At 40.7% G+C, this 13,188-nt stretch overlaps 1 protein-coding gene across 2 annotated transcripts in view; it reads right to left on the bottom strand.

Moving 5' to 3' along the window:
• shcbp1 (SHC SH2-domain binding protein 1) overlaps positions 1-13,188 on the bottom strand; it is a 36,349-nt gene that overhangs the window by 8,842 nt on the left and 14,319 nt on the right. For both annotated transcript variants that reach the window (XM_031300967.1, XM_035999856.1), the window contains exons 8-11: positions 11,922-12,042; positions 9,552-9,683; positions 5,144-5,262; positions 4,022-4,108 (exon numbers count right to left, since the gene is read on the bottom strand). In XM_031300967.1, the coding sequence (XP_031156827.1) occupies positions 4,022-4,108; positions 5,144-5,262; positions 9,552-9,683; positions 11,922-12,042 (459 nt within the window). The remainder of the gene's footprint in view (positions 1-4,021; positions 4,109-5,143; positions 5,263-9,551; positions 9,684-11,921; positions 12,043-13,188) is intronic.

A 13,188-nucleotide genomic window follows, 5' to 3' on the forward strand; every position in this document is an offset into this window, starting at 1 on the left:
TGCGTTGGTTGTGTTACCAGACTTGAACGTTACCTAGTTAACATGAGGTCCATTGTTACCTCTTATCACGCTAGCGTTAGCTAGCTAGCTATAGCATGTTTTACTTTGGTTCCTTTTGTATATGTTAAAGCGTAACTCTCGCCAAAATGCAACCTAGGGTCTTTATTTGAATGTACAGGAGTCAAACTTTCGTTTAAAAGCATATTTAGGACGGAATCGCCACTTTTAAGATTTACCGTATCTTCGTTTTTGGGTCAAATGGCCTTTTGAATGGGAGAGCTAGGGGCACTTTGATGCTAGCCTCAAAATAGCTATTTTTAAAACACTAAGAAGGCTCGACACAACATGAGACTTTCACCAGGGGCTCTACACCTTAACCAAAGCATTGACAACATTGGTTGTGTACCCAGAGTTTAGCTACTAAAAAAAGATTTTCAGCAACTCACGTTAACAGTTGTTTACACTATCCGCCATTTTCCCAGTCAAAAATCTCCGATCTGTGAATGCGAATGAACGGACTTTTCTTTGTGTGTGGTTATGTTTGTCAATGTCTCTTTTTGTGTGTTTGGTCATGTGTAGCTGTTTGTGCGCGTTATGTGTGTGTCTCTGTGTGTGGCAGTGTTGCTATATGTACAGTATCTCATAAAAGTGAGTACACCCCTCACATTTTAGTAAATATTTCATTATATCTTTTAATGGGACAACACTGAAGAAATTACACTTTGCTACAGTGTAAATTATTAAGTGTCCAGCTTGTATAACAGTAAATGTGCTGTCCCCTCAAAATAACTCAACACACAGCCATTAATGTCTAAACCGCTGACAAAACCTAGAGATTGGCATGGTTTTATTTCAGTTAGCCTAATAACTGGTTTGATTCGCATTAAGAGATGATTTTATGGAAAATACCCCATGCCAATCTCTAGGTATGGTGAAGGGTATGTGATGATGTGGGGGTATGGTGAAGGGTATGTGATGATGTGGGGGTACGGTGAAGGGTATGTGATGATGTGGGGTACGGTGAAGGGTATGTGATGATGTGGGGGTACGGTGAAGGGTATGTGACGGTGGGGGTATGGTGAAGGGTATGTGATGATGTGGGGGTACGGTGAAGGATATGTGATGATGTGGGGGTATGGTGAAGGATATGTGATGATGTGGGGGTATGGTGAAGGGTATGTGATGATGTGGGGGTATGGTGAAGGGTATGTGATGATGTGGGGGTATGGTGAAGGGTATGTGATGATGTGGGGGTACGGTGAAGGGTATGTGATGATGTGGGGGTACGGTGAAGGATATGTGATGATGTGGGGGTACGGTGAAGGATATGTGATGATGTGGGGGTACGGTGAAGGATATGTGATGTGGGGGTACGGTGAAGGGTATGTGATGATGTGGGGGTACGGTGAAGGGTATGTGATGATGTGGGGGTATTTTAATTCCAAAGGCCAAGGGAACTTTATCAGGATGCATAGTATTCTGGATCCATGAAATAACTGGCCTTTAAAAATAAAAGTCTGCCTGTCTCTATGGGAATTTAACATAGGGATGTACTGACTTCAGTTGCCAGCGGTTTAGACATTAATGGCTGTGTTGAGTTAGTTTGAGTGGACAGCACATTTACACTGTTAAACAAGCTGTACACTTCATACTTTACATTTACACTTTTGTGAGATACTGTAGCCAGGATGCTGCAAATGTTGGTATAATATAGAAATGGCTGGTAGATTTAAGACAAAATAATAATAATTTGTGTGTGTGGTGTGTGTGTGGCTTTGTTTCTGTGTCTCTTTGCATGTTTGCTTGGTCTCTCTGTTTGAATTCGGTTATTGTAGTAGAGATCTAATCTTTTGATGTATTTGCATTTCTGTAGATGCCTAGAGGAAAAGGTTATCGTCGGTCTTTGGCTGGCAAGTTGAAGTACGCAAAGCGGAACACTCCTCAGCTTCCCACTCCTGAAGTGATTCTGGTGCCACGTGGTGGTGCATGTGAACCATGTAAGTATTCATATATGTATACATGTGTGTTGCCAGGGTATAAAATGTTTATTTAATTTTTTTTCAATCGCTGCTTTATAAAGGTAAATTAAATGTTAATTTTCTTATTGTTTTTCGTTACTTGGTTGTGGTACGGGGGTTCGTCACCGAGTACACGAATGGACACGGTCAAAGGTTACAGGAAAACAACACAAGTTCATCATTCCTCCAGAGGTCCCAGACAAGAAGGTATTTTTAAGTTCATTAAAACGTTCTATATGTGTTGAGAAATGTAGTTGTGTGTGTGTTTGACCAAATCTTTCTCTTGTTACAGTTCATTCTGATTGTTGGCGATTCTCATCTGCGGGCTATAGCCGACGGGGTTGTTCCCATGCCAAAGTCACAGGACATTCCACTGTCGTTTGGCTTCATGTCTACGCCTGGGGGCACTGCTGCAGACCTGAGAGCCGAGTTGGACAACGCTCTTCTCCCCCGGATCCCAGATGCTATCTGTCTCTTGGCACCTAGCAACAACCTCACTGCTAACCAAACCATCAGTGAAGCGGCGGCGGATTTCCGGAAACTAGTGGACAGCACCATCAACATTTGTACTAAGGTAAGCTCTTTTTATGTTGTATGATTTTTTTTTTTTTTTTATAATTTCGTTTCACGTTCAGCAGGAGGAGGTTGGTTGATTTTTGTTATATAGTGAATATATTTTTGTAATATACTGTAAATTATTAGATTTGACTTAAATGTGATCTTGGGAAATTTAATAACCCAATCTTGGTGCATTATCTGTTTATGGCGTCCTATCTCCAGGTTTTTGTGTCGAAGCCAAATCAAGTGCCAATGGTCCGTCGAAGGGTCCCTCAAAGGTCCTCCCCCAGGGTTGCTGCATCACAACCCTCAGAAGATGGCTGGACAGTTGTTAGACTAGGCAGCAAGGTAATAAAATGTTTGCTAATATATTTCTTCTCAAATTTGATCTTAGGTAACAAAATGTGTAGCCCAAACTACCGCAGACGTCGCGGCTCGCGCCTCTCGGTGTTTAGCGACGTTTGCCTCCCCGCCGCCCGGCCTCGGGTTCCGCTTTCGCGCGCTCCCCCGGGGCGTCGGGGGCGACTGGCGTGGGTGGCTTGGGCCCCGTCATAACTGCTTGCAGTTCTAGTTTACTTTAATGTTGTCTGGCTTAAATGAAGATTCCTCATTGTCCTGTTTTATGTGATATTACTTATGTTCAGTGAGATTTGTTCTTTGAGAGTCCTCCTACTGACCGCACCATTATGTCTCCTTATGTCATACTAGATAGATATATTAGATCGTGAACAATTAAAATGTCTTCAGGATCTGCCTTTACAGAGAGATCGCTTTTATTGTGCTATAGTGCACATGCCATCACCTTTGTTTCCTGTGCACTATAGCAGCTCTGCTGCTAAATGATTAGCGTCACTGCTATACACAAATATCCCCAAATGCAATGAACTCGCTATCTAAAGTTAGCTGGACGTGATGTAGCCCCGGTGCGTTAAATGAGCACTGTGCCAGTGTTCACCATACTGTTTAAAAAAATAGCCTTTTAAGGCTATATTGTTTGTCAGCAGCCAGTCATATGGTAACTAAGGAGGTAATTTGGCCTATATACTTGAAAACTTAAGTGATAAATATTACATTTAAGAACGGAATTTAGTGTGGCGTTACCTTGTAGGGCTTTATATATAGGAAAATTGGTTTAGTTGTACTGTTCAGTAACTTGTAAAATAGTCTTAAAAACCAACATGCAAAAGAATCGGGATAAGATTGTGGATTGTGATTCTGCCTGAAAATCATGATCATGATATGATCTTTTTACCAAATCGCCCAGCCCTAGTTGTTGTCAGTATGCACGCTAAGGAGGAAACGTGAGCATTCCAGCACCTGTCTGTACAGTACATACTGGGGTTGAGCATGTTGATTCACTATCTAAATTATACAGTTTTTCAAAATTAAGACCGTATTCGTTTCTAATAAGCGCAATTTTTATGAGTCATCTCGTTATTTTTCACCTTGATGAGAACACCGTCCTTACAGTGATGGATACCGTTACCAACCAGACTGCAAACACTGCCGGGGTAAATCTCCACACCAGCCCCCTGCAAACAAAACATAACAATATGACTGACCACATTTACATTAAAAGTTACACATTACATAAAATGACAAGATATTATCAGCTGTTTGAAAAATTATCATTGCATAGGTTAGACAATAAATAATGTAAAAAAGATATGCAGTGTTTCCCATTAATTAACTGGTCTATGGCGCCCTGCCATAGTTTGTTCCGCCAGTTTCATAATAACCTAAAAGATCTCTCGTTGTGTTTTGTGCATTTGCTTCAGCAAAGATATCTCTCAGTCCAGTCAGTAAAGCCACCCCAAGTAAACACCGAAGAAGCCCCCACCCCACTGTACGCGACGCGAGCACACACACAAGCGCACACACACGGGTTGATAGATGAACGGTGTTTGGCTTTCTTCCATTGCACTTAATGTTACATGACGCAAAGTTTGTCAACAGGGATTTAGGAAGAGTTAGAATAGAATATCATTACTGAGTTGATCAATAAATAGAACATAAAACAGTTCAACAGGTACCACTTTTACTTGATTTATGTAATGACTCAAATGTATGCTCGAGTGGATTTTGTTTTGACCATTTGTGAACTAAACCCTGTCTCGTTTACCATGCTTTGTGGGAGTAACTTTTGCAATGCCATCACCAGTCACACCTACACAATGTGATTTATGATTAAACTGCTTAAAAGAATTAAGTACTGAGTTGTAGTTCAAAACTTTTACAGCCAACTTATAAAATCTTGGATTTTATTCGGGCACGAGTCCATAAATACAGATAATGGATTAAGGCACGAAGAAGGAGAACTGAAGGTTCAGGTAGCAACGATTAGCTCTCGGTTAGCTCCATTATAAAGATATGGAGCGGGAGACTGCCACGGTGCGGTACGCCCAAGTAGTACGAAGGGGAAGGGCTGGAGGCCACTGGTCTGTGTGCGCTGTAAAAAATACATCGTTGATTGGGATTTGGATTGTATCTACCTGGGCGGGTCTCAATCTACCTGGGCGGTGCACCCAGGTAGTACCTATGTTTTGGAAACACTGTATCGCACTCACCTTAGAGCCATACAGGTCACACATGTTCATGGTGAGACAGGCTGATGTTCGTACAATCACCCCTGTGGTCTCACACTGCAGCACACAGTTCTCCATGTTCAGAGTCCCCTGACGCACACCTGACAGAAACCAAACAGAAAAAAACACACTGGCGAGAGTTAGTATGTTAACACAGATGGCTTCACTGTTAATTACCAATCATGACATCGACACTGGTATTGTTTTCACCTTGTGAATCTGTGTGTGTGTGTGTGTGTGTGTGTGTGTGTGTGTGTGTGTGTGTGTGTATAAGAGTACCCCTTCTGTAGCAGGAACAACCACAGAGACAGTTTTGTATACTTTGCCTGGTGTTTATATTTCTATCTGTGGAAAGATTTTGTCACCGACAACCGTGCAAGATGCAGTCGCAATACTTTCACAGCTTGTGTGATCCCATCGCAAGATGGTCTCTAGTTTTACAATGTATATCATGCCACGTGTGCACATAACAGTACATGGAAATAATAATAATAATAATAATAATAATAGGAATAATAATAATAATAATAATAATAATAATAATAATAGGAATGATGATAGTAATTGCAGGAATGACTCAAAGGTTGCAGACAGTTGGTCAGGCTTAAAGTTCTACATAATTATGGGTGTGGCGACTTTAAGTGACAGGTGGCTGTAGTGACAGGAGGATAGACGCTAAGCCGCAGCTCTGCTAAGCGTCACAGTCTCTTAGCTAAAATAATCCAAATCACTACACTACAGCTTGGTTGTGCCTTTCGGAGAATTTTTCATGCAAATATCCCACAGATGATATGGCTTGCTGTGCGTTTCATTGTACTTTTGATCAAAAGGTTATCTGTGTGAGGTTGAAAAATAAACATCCACCACTTCAGTTAGGACCCTGCTGCCCAGGGACCGTCAGCCAAAGGGACAGCTCTACACTTCTGGTTCCAGTGATGACTTGCTGAGGCTGTTCAGTGTTTCTCATACATAGGTTCTACTCGGGCGCCTCGGTAGATAAAAATCAGAATAACTTTTTTTCTTCAATCAACAATGTATTTTTATAGTGCACAGATACCAGAAGCCTCCAGCCCCTCCCCCTCGTAGTGTCAACATTCACCTTAGGCTCAGACTTTAATAGTAGCATGCTACTTGTGTTGTGGCTTTATGGATTTACTGTACCGTAGAAACACCATGGCCACACTGATAATGACGTTTGGAGCGCTTTCAAAGCAGTCTGGTAGTTCACCCTCTACACGGCAGTCTCCTCTGCGAGCTTATCTTTATAATAGAGTTAAATGGAGCTGACTGCAGTGTTACATACCCTATTAGGACTTTTTTTATTAGGGCTTTTTTTTTCTCCTTACTCAGGACATATTGAGGATACAAAATCAGTTGAGTTTGCTTCTGTTGCAATTTGGCCTAGGTTTACCCCCATTTTGGCTTAAAATGACTGGACTATAGTACTAGGTACAGCAGGGAAATAAGTATTGAACGCGTCAACATTTTTCCCAGTAAATATATTTCCGATGGGGCTATTGGAATGACATTTTCACCAGATGTCAGTAACAACCCAAGTAATCCATACATACAAAGAAATCAAAACATGTATGTACATGACAAAAGTTATGTGTAATAAAGTGGAATGATAATGGGAATAAATATTGAACACATGAAGAAAAAGGGGTGTAAAAATGCATCATGTCAGTATTTAGGAAGCAATCCTGCCCCCTATTAGTGCAAATTAATATCAGCTGGATTAGTTAATTAATTAATTATAAATGAATTGGCCCAAAAAATGAAAATGGCCTAAAAAATGTTTCTTATTACCAAGGTGTCACTCAAGAAGCATTTCATGATGGGTAAAAGCAAAGAGCTGTCCCAAGACCTTCGCAAGCTTATTGTAGAAAAACATACGGATGGCATTGGTTACAGACGAATATCTATACTTCTGAAAGTTCCAGTGAGCGCTGTTGGGGCCATTATCCGGAAGTGGAAAGAACATTATTTCACCACACCACATAACATACACCATGTTTGGAGGAGAAATGGCACTGCACATCACCCTAAAAACACCATACCAACAGTGAAGTTTGGAGGTGAGAGCATCATGGTGTGGGGCCGTTTTTCAGCATCTGGCACTGGCAGACCTCATATAATTGAAGGAAGGATGAATGGAGAAATGTACCATGACATTCTTGATAAGAATCTGCTGCCATCCAGCAGACAGCCAGGATGCTGAAGATGAAACGAGGTTGGACAATTCAGCAAGACAATGATCCCAAACACACAGCCAAGGTTTCAATTGGTTTCAGAGAAAGAAAATCAAGCTGTTAGAATGGCCCAGTCAATCACCCGACTTGAATCCAATTGAAAACCTCTGGAAAGAACTGAAGATCAGAGTTCATAGATGATGCCCCCAGAACCTTCAAGATTTGAAGACAGTTTGTGTGGAAGAATGGGCAAAAATCACAGCAGGCATGAAAACGGGTCAGGGGTGAAAAAGGTGAGAAGGATATTACCCCTCTAGGGGGGTCTGGGGGCATGATCCCCCGGAAGCTTTACATACTGATGCATTTTTTGCCAACCAACAGTGTAATATTTCAGTATGCACTCATTAAAGTTAATTTGACTGGCAAAACAGTTAAAGTCCTTCTGACATTACACAATAATAAAAGTCAATTTTCAATCTTCGATTCTTCCATCGATCAATTTTTACTTCTTCCAACCATATGTTAAATAAAGAGTACACATTTACATATTGCAATAATATCATAATCCTACAATGAATCACTGTGAAAACTAAACTTTACTACTTTGGCCAGGTCATCATCAAAAAAGCGAATTAGTACATTCATGATTTTGTCCATGTTGATATTAGCTGCTTTATTTACATTTATTAAAAACGTTGCATTGTTTATCTTTTCATATAGCTAGATGTCTAAACTCTGGGACATAAATACCTGCCATGCTAATTCCAAACAGACAGCGTCAGGGCAGTTTGGGCTTCAGATCGCTTTTACACAGTGGCCATCGTTAATGACAAATCTTGTTCCTCTATGAACGTTGTTAGAATATATTTTGTGAAAGTGTTAAGAAAAGATTTTAGAGTTCATGGTGCTGACCTCAGTGCCTCTGTTTCCCTGGGTTATGAGAGGCCATCTAGTTTTACAGTGATTAGACATTATAAAGGGAGTGTGAGAAAGATCCTCTCTGATTGGGGGAGGGAACGAGGCAAACAATGGTCAGCACTTTGCAAGCGCAGGATTTGTGACACTGTATGGAAATGACCTGGCTCTCATGAAAACTCCTTAAAGTTTGCTGGAGATTAAAACACAGGTGTTCAAAATCCAACAATAGCGGCTTGCTTCTTCTGAGCTGAGAATTGGAAGTCAAGGTCATGTTTTTATACAGTGTTACAAATTAGTTAGGAGCAGGCTGGAGCCAGAAGATCTGGACTGGATCCAAACTGATGAGAGCACCACCAGGGATGGGACAGAAATGGATAAATAGACAGTATCCTAACTTAGCAACACCTGATGCTAGGAGAGACTTTCTCGGTCCGTTAGGAGATATAGACTCTGCCTTTGTGTATCAGATCCATGTACATGTACTTGTATTCTGCAATATCATTCACTAAACTTGTTATTAACTTTAACTGGACGAATCTTGGTCTTGATTTGATTCCTGAGTTTTATTTCTCTGATCTACCAGTAAACGAACACAAAATAGTGACCAAAGAATTGGAGTCAGATTAAGTCTGGCCTTTTTTAGGGCCAGACCGGTCAAATCGGCCACATTTTAGATCAAAATCCTTCAACGTGCACACACGTATTGTTTGTATCACGGTCGGTCAGTAAAGGAACAGTCGCAGTGGTAGTGGTAGTTGTCGTTGCCGGTAACATACTCGTATGACAGAGTGCACGGACCGAAGCTTTGTGACTAGCAGCACTTTCTTACCGCTGCTGTCGTACAGTACTTCCTTGAACATGCGCTGCAGAAGCACCCGGCTCCCTCAATTTGAGGCACCAAGTGCTAAACAGCTTCCCGTCTCCACCCGTTTCCTCTTGTCCTCTATTCATGCCCAGCGCCATTTGTTTTAACTACTTTCTCAACTAAAGCTGCCTGTATCTACATGCTCCTAGCCGCGTTAACACGTAGAACACACCGGCTCCGCACTCTCACATTTCGGCAAAGACCCGCCCTAGTTCGATGATTGGTTAAATCCAGCGCATCAAAACAAATCCCATGTAGACTTTTTTATTTATTTATTTTTCTAAAATAGTCATATGCCAGAAATCAGGCACCAGGCCCAAGTACTTAAAAAAATAACGGTTAAAATTAAGCATTTTCCAAACTTTCAGACAGAGTCTTGTCTACTTCATACAAACTTGGATTCATGTATACTCACACAGAATGCCCTCAATAGCATCGTGTTGGATAAACTTGATGTTAGAAAGTCTGACATCAGCTCCAGTGGACTCCACAAATGAGTCACCCTTGTTTTTCTTCTCAATCACCACCTCATCAGGAAGCCCGAAGCCTGGCACAAAGACAACACAAGAACACAGTCAATGTACAGGAAACCCAGAGGGAATTTGAGCCCTCCTTCCACAGGAGTTTAATTAACACATCCAGATACAGTATAGTTCAATTCAATTCTACCTAATTTGTCTCTCAATGGGCAATTTGAGGCAACCCAGTTAGGTTTGGGTACCGAAACCCGGTTCCACTATGGATCCGGTTCCTACGCAAATGGTAGTATTCGGACCGGATTAGAACGCAAATTTTGGTTCCTCATTTCGGTTCCGACTGAAATATTTTCCCTCTGTCGCGCCGGACAGCGGCAGACTCTTTTTTCTTTCTCCCCTGCCGAGTGGCGCACGTGCCCGCTCGCGGTGTGAAGCGCGTGTCCGCGCTATTCTCGGACATGCACTCTACGACCACTGCTGATAGACGGCTTTTTGTACACACTCTGAAACAGACGTAAAAATATCACATTTTCTCTGTAGTCTACTGTTAGCTAGCTATGGTAAATGTAGGTTACTTTTAAAATGCCATATTTTCCCTCTGGGCTCACCAAAACGGACGTAAAGGCATATTAACCAGTCACTGCACGTGATCGCTAGTAAATATATTACACTTGCTCTGCTAGTCTATAGTTCAGGACTAGACCCTGTAGCCTGGTGGTGGGGGAGGCGGGACAGCCTCCCCAAATTGTCTGCCCTTTTAAACTCATACCTGTGTATACAGGCCTCTTTGACACCATCTGAGAGAGTTTTCTCCTGTGCAGGACATGCCATATGTCAGGAGAGGTGTAGTATCTTGCCAGAGAAGGCAAATATGGTCATTTTTCTGCAAAAGAACTGCTAAAGTTTGAAGCTGGTTGGCATACCAACTCAACAACATTTATTTTGTTGTTACTTGTTAATAGTGTAACTGTTATTTGTTAAATTATTGAAGTTATGTGTTATGTGACTTAGGTTTACTTGTTATATATTTAAGTACTTTAAAACGTTAATATATTGTTCAATTTAAATAATTTTCAATTTAAAAAAAAATAAAAATCCATAAAAGAGCCTTTCTTTTATGTCATTTTTCAGTTTTTCAAGAATCGGTTTAGGAAATCGGAATCGTTTTAAAAGTACCGGTTCGGCATCAGAATCGTAAAAATTCAAACGGTACCCAACCCTAAACCCAGTTTACATACACAATACACGCAAAAAAAAAAAAAATCACTTACACACATAAAGCTATCAAATTAATGATAATGTTAGAAAAAGTTGAAGTATACAGGAGTTAGTGGAAATAAATCCACATCTGACCAATAGTGTTCAGGACCACCAAAGAATAATGTCAAAAATAGGGATGTCCCGATCAGCTTTTCAGACACCCCGATCCGATTTTTTAAATATTGAATATCTACCAATACTGAGTCCCGATCCAATACTTGTAGTTGCTCAGATAATAGAGCTGCACACGTTTTTTTGTTAAGAAAAATAACTAAGTAAACAAAGTAACTAAAATATGTCTTAAGCTTAATACATTTAACTTAGTGCAGCAAATGAGTCTTTTCTCTCAACACCAAAACAGTTTTCTTAAAAGGAACACGCCGACTTATTGGGACTATAGCTACTTGCTCTGGATATAGATCCAAACACACCCAAGTAGCAGTGCTTTGCCTTCTGAGAATAGTTCCCAGTATGTATACGGTTAGAAGATGGCTGTGTCTCATGTGACCTTGTTATTTGTACACGCTGTGACTATACAAATCACAACATGTAAATAGGAAAATGTTGCCGTTATTTTGTCACTTATTGGGAGCAGTAGGCTAGATGGAGCCAGTTACCTCCAGGATCTGTGCTAAGCTAGGCTAGCGGTGGGTGTGTCAGACAGAATTACGACACGCACGGAGATGAGAAGGGTATGTATGGACTTATCTAACTCTGGGGGATACGGTGAATAAGCTAAAGTTCCAATAAGTCGGCGTGTTCCTTTAAGGATCCCAGCCAACCAAAAAATAAACAAAAACTAAACTTCGTGACGCCTCTTGCACTTAATAGTCAATCTTTGATTTTCTTTTCGTGTGGAGAATTGGAGTAATCCACTTCTCTAAAAAAAGGGTGACTAAGAAAGACAGACTTTTTTACTTGTTGCCAAGGTCTGACAAGCCACTCTCTGGACAGACACTGTCTTGGTTTGATAGTGCCGGCATCCAGGCAGTATGGCTCAAAAAACGAATCATGATAACATGATGAACACAGTGGAATCAGCTTTGTACCTTCTACAGTGATGGAGTCTGGTAGGAAGATGGAGCTGCTGACACTATAGATGCCTGGGAGAACAATGACCATATCACCCTGATGGCATTTTTCCACCGCTGACACTGGGTCTTTATGGAACTAAAGACACACACACACACAAAATCCCATTTTATTCAATATTTAATAAATCTTAAATAAATATGCCTATGAAATACACCCTGAAATAAAAAAATAAATATATAAATTTATAAAAATAAATAAGGGAATAAATATAAATAAATTTAAATATAATTAAAGCTGCAAGCTGCCGTTAGCTAGCAGTTAGCATGGCGGCATTAGCCACGGTTAGCCAGCACCAGTTGGGATCACTTTACTGGCTGTGTCTCAATTGTTTTTGCGATTTACCAACTTGGGTACTCTAGCTATATAATTCAATGTGAGTACACAAATGTTGAAATGACACACCTTGTAGCCGTAATGAATTAGCCTGAAGCTAATGCTTACTTGTTCAGGAGGGTGTTAGCCAACTCTGTGTCCTTTTGGGCTCTAAGCTGTCTCCATCTTTCAAATACATCTCCAATATTTACCCGGGGTTTGTAACGTCTCTGGTCACGCAACTGTTAAAAACACTATTTTGTTTTGCACTGTTGTTTTTGCAGTACCTTTTGAAAAGATGCCTGGAAGTCTGTAATGTGGCTGGGGACCAAGGTTATTATAGTTTTGCATTTTTCATTAGTTTTTATTTTTATTTCGTTTTGACAATTTATTTTCAAATTAGTAGTATTAGTATTAGTCTTTTTTGTAATATGGGTTATTTGTCGGGGGATTCAAAAAGGTCAGAAAAAGTATTGTGTAATAATAACTCAACAAAAACATCATACAATTTTAGAAATATGTATTCACAATGTATTCAACAATAACACCAGTACATAAAATGTAGCCTACATATGGTCATAAATATGTAAACAGTCTACACAAGACGCCGCAGTAAGTGCAAAATGCACAAGTGACGCGTTCCAGGAAAAAAAACTAAATAGCCAACAGACTAAAGAAGACATACATGAACAGGTGTTTTGAACTTTGGTTCAAGTAAAGTGTCTAACTTTTTGAAGTCAATCGACTCACACAGTTGTGTAGACATCCCAGTATCAATCCACATATTAACCCACGCTTCCTCCCGCTTTTGGTGTTCCTGCGTATGTACTAACCAGCAGCAGTCTCTGTTATGCTGCCTGGCCCTGTCTCCATACAGCCATGCCCTGTACCGGGGTTAGCTTCGGTTTC

This window comes from Sander lucioperca, chromosome 3 (assembly GCF_008315115.2).
Source record: "Sander lucioperca isolate FBNREF2018 chromosome 3, SLUC_FBN_1.2, whole genome shotgun sequence".
NCBI classification, from domain to species: Eukaryota; Metazoa; Chordata; class Actinopteri; order Perciformes; family Percidae; genus Sander; species Sander lucioperca.